This window comes from Antrostomus carolinensis, unplaced genomic scaffold (assembly GCF_000700745.2).
Source record: "Antrostomus carolinensis isolate BGI_N321 unplaced genomic scaffold, ASM70074v2 scaffold37048, whole genome shotgun sequence".
In the NCBI taxonomy this organism is placed as follows: domain Eukaryota; kingdom Metazoa; phylum Chordata; class Aves; order Caprimulgiformes; family Caprimulgidae; genus Antrostomus; species Antrostomus carolinensis.
In genome coordinates, this window is record NW_010334298.1 from 1 (window position 1) to 744 (window position 744).

Sequence of the window (744 nt, forward strand, 5' to 3'; positions counted from 1 at the left end):
ATTTGGTCCCAAGGGATGTGGCGGTGCTGGCACGGGCCTGGTATGGCACGGCAGGGCTGGGCGGGGATGCCAGGTGAGCAGCTGGGTTGGCACAAGGGTGTGTGCACAGGCAAAGGGGTGGGTGGACTGGCCATGTCCTCCTGCCCTGTGGGCCCCTCCACACAGCCCATCCCGTTCACTCCAGCTGCTGCAGGAAGGCCAGGAGCCCGCGGTGCCACTCCTCGGGCTTGTCCAGGTAGCAGGCGTGTCCAGCGCCCTGCAGCACCAGCACCTGGTGCTTGGGGAGGTGCCGCAGGTTGTTCAGGCTGGCCTGCCCCAGCTCCGCGTCCTGGTCCCCGTACACGATCAGCGTGGGCGTCTGCAGAGGGGAAACACACACTGAGCCTGCCAACAGCACCCAGGCAACTGCTCCTCCCGGTCGGGGACACCCTGGGACCAGGACATGGACGGGAGACACTTTCCCTTCTCCCTCGCCCACCACAACATGGGGAAACTAAAGCTTGGACGCCTGGGTCTGCTGATGTCCGTTCTTTCCCTCCTGCTACTCCACAGTCACGTTTTCCTTCACCATCACATTCCCCTTTTCCAGTGGTGACGGGGTTTCTGGTCTGTTTGGTCTTTCCCCTGCCCAACTTCAGTGCCAGAGTACCCCCCTCACCATCCCCTCCCAGTTCCCCGACCTCCCTCAATCTCCCTCCAGGCCATACTTTGATCTGGCTGTACTGCTCCTCCGAAAATTTCTCG

The 744-nt window shown here is 62.5% G+C and overlaps 1 protein-coding gene across 1 annotated transcript in view; it reads right to left on the minus strand.

Moving 5' to 3' along the window:
- Positions 1 to 175: 175 nt before the first annotated feature.
- The window catches only part of LOC104529785 (protein ABHD14B), a gene marked incomplete at its 5' end in the record, with an annotated part of 775 nt that continues 206 nt past the window's right edge, over positions 176 to 744 (minus strand). The window contains 2 exon segments of the mRNA XM_029086546.1: positions 176 to 358; positions 708 to 744. The exon segment at positions 708 to 744 is cut by the window's right edge and continues 53 nt beyond it. Coding sequence (XP_028942379.1) covers positions 176 to 358; positions 708 to 744 — 220 coding nt within the window.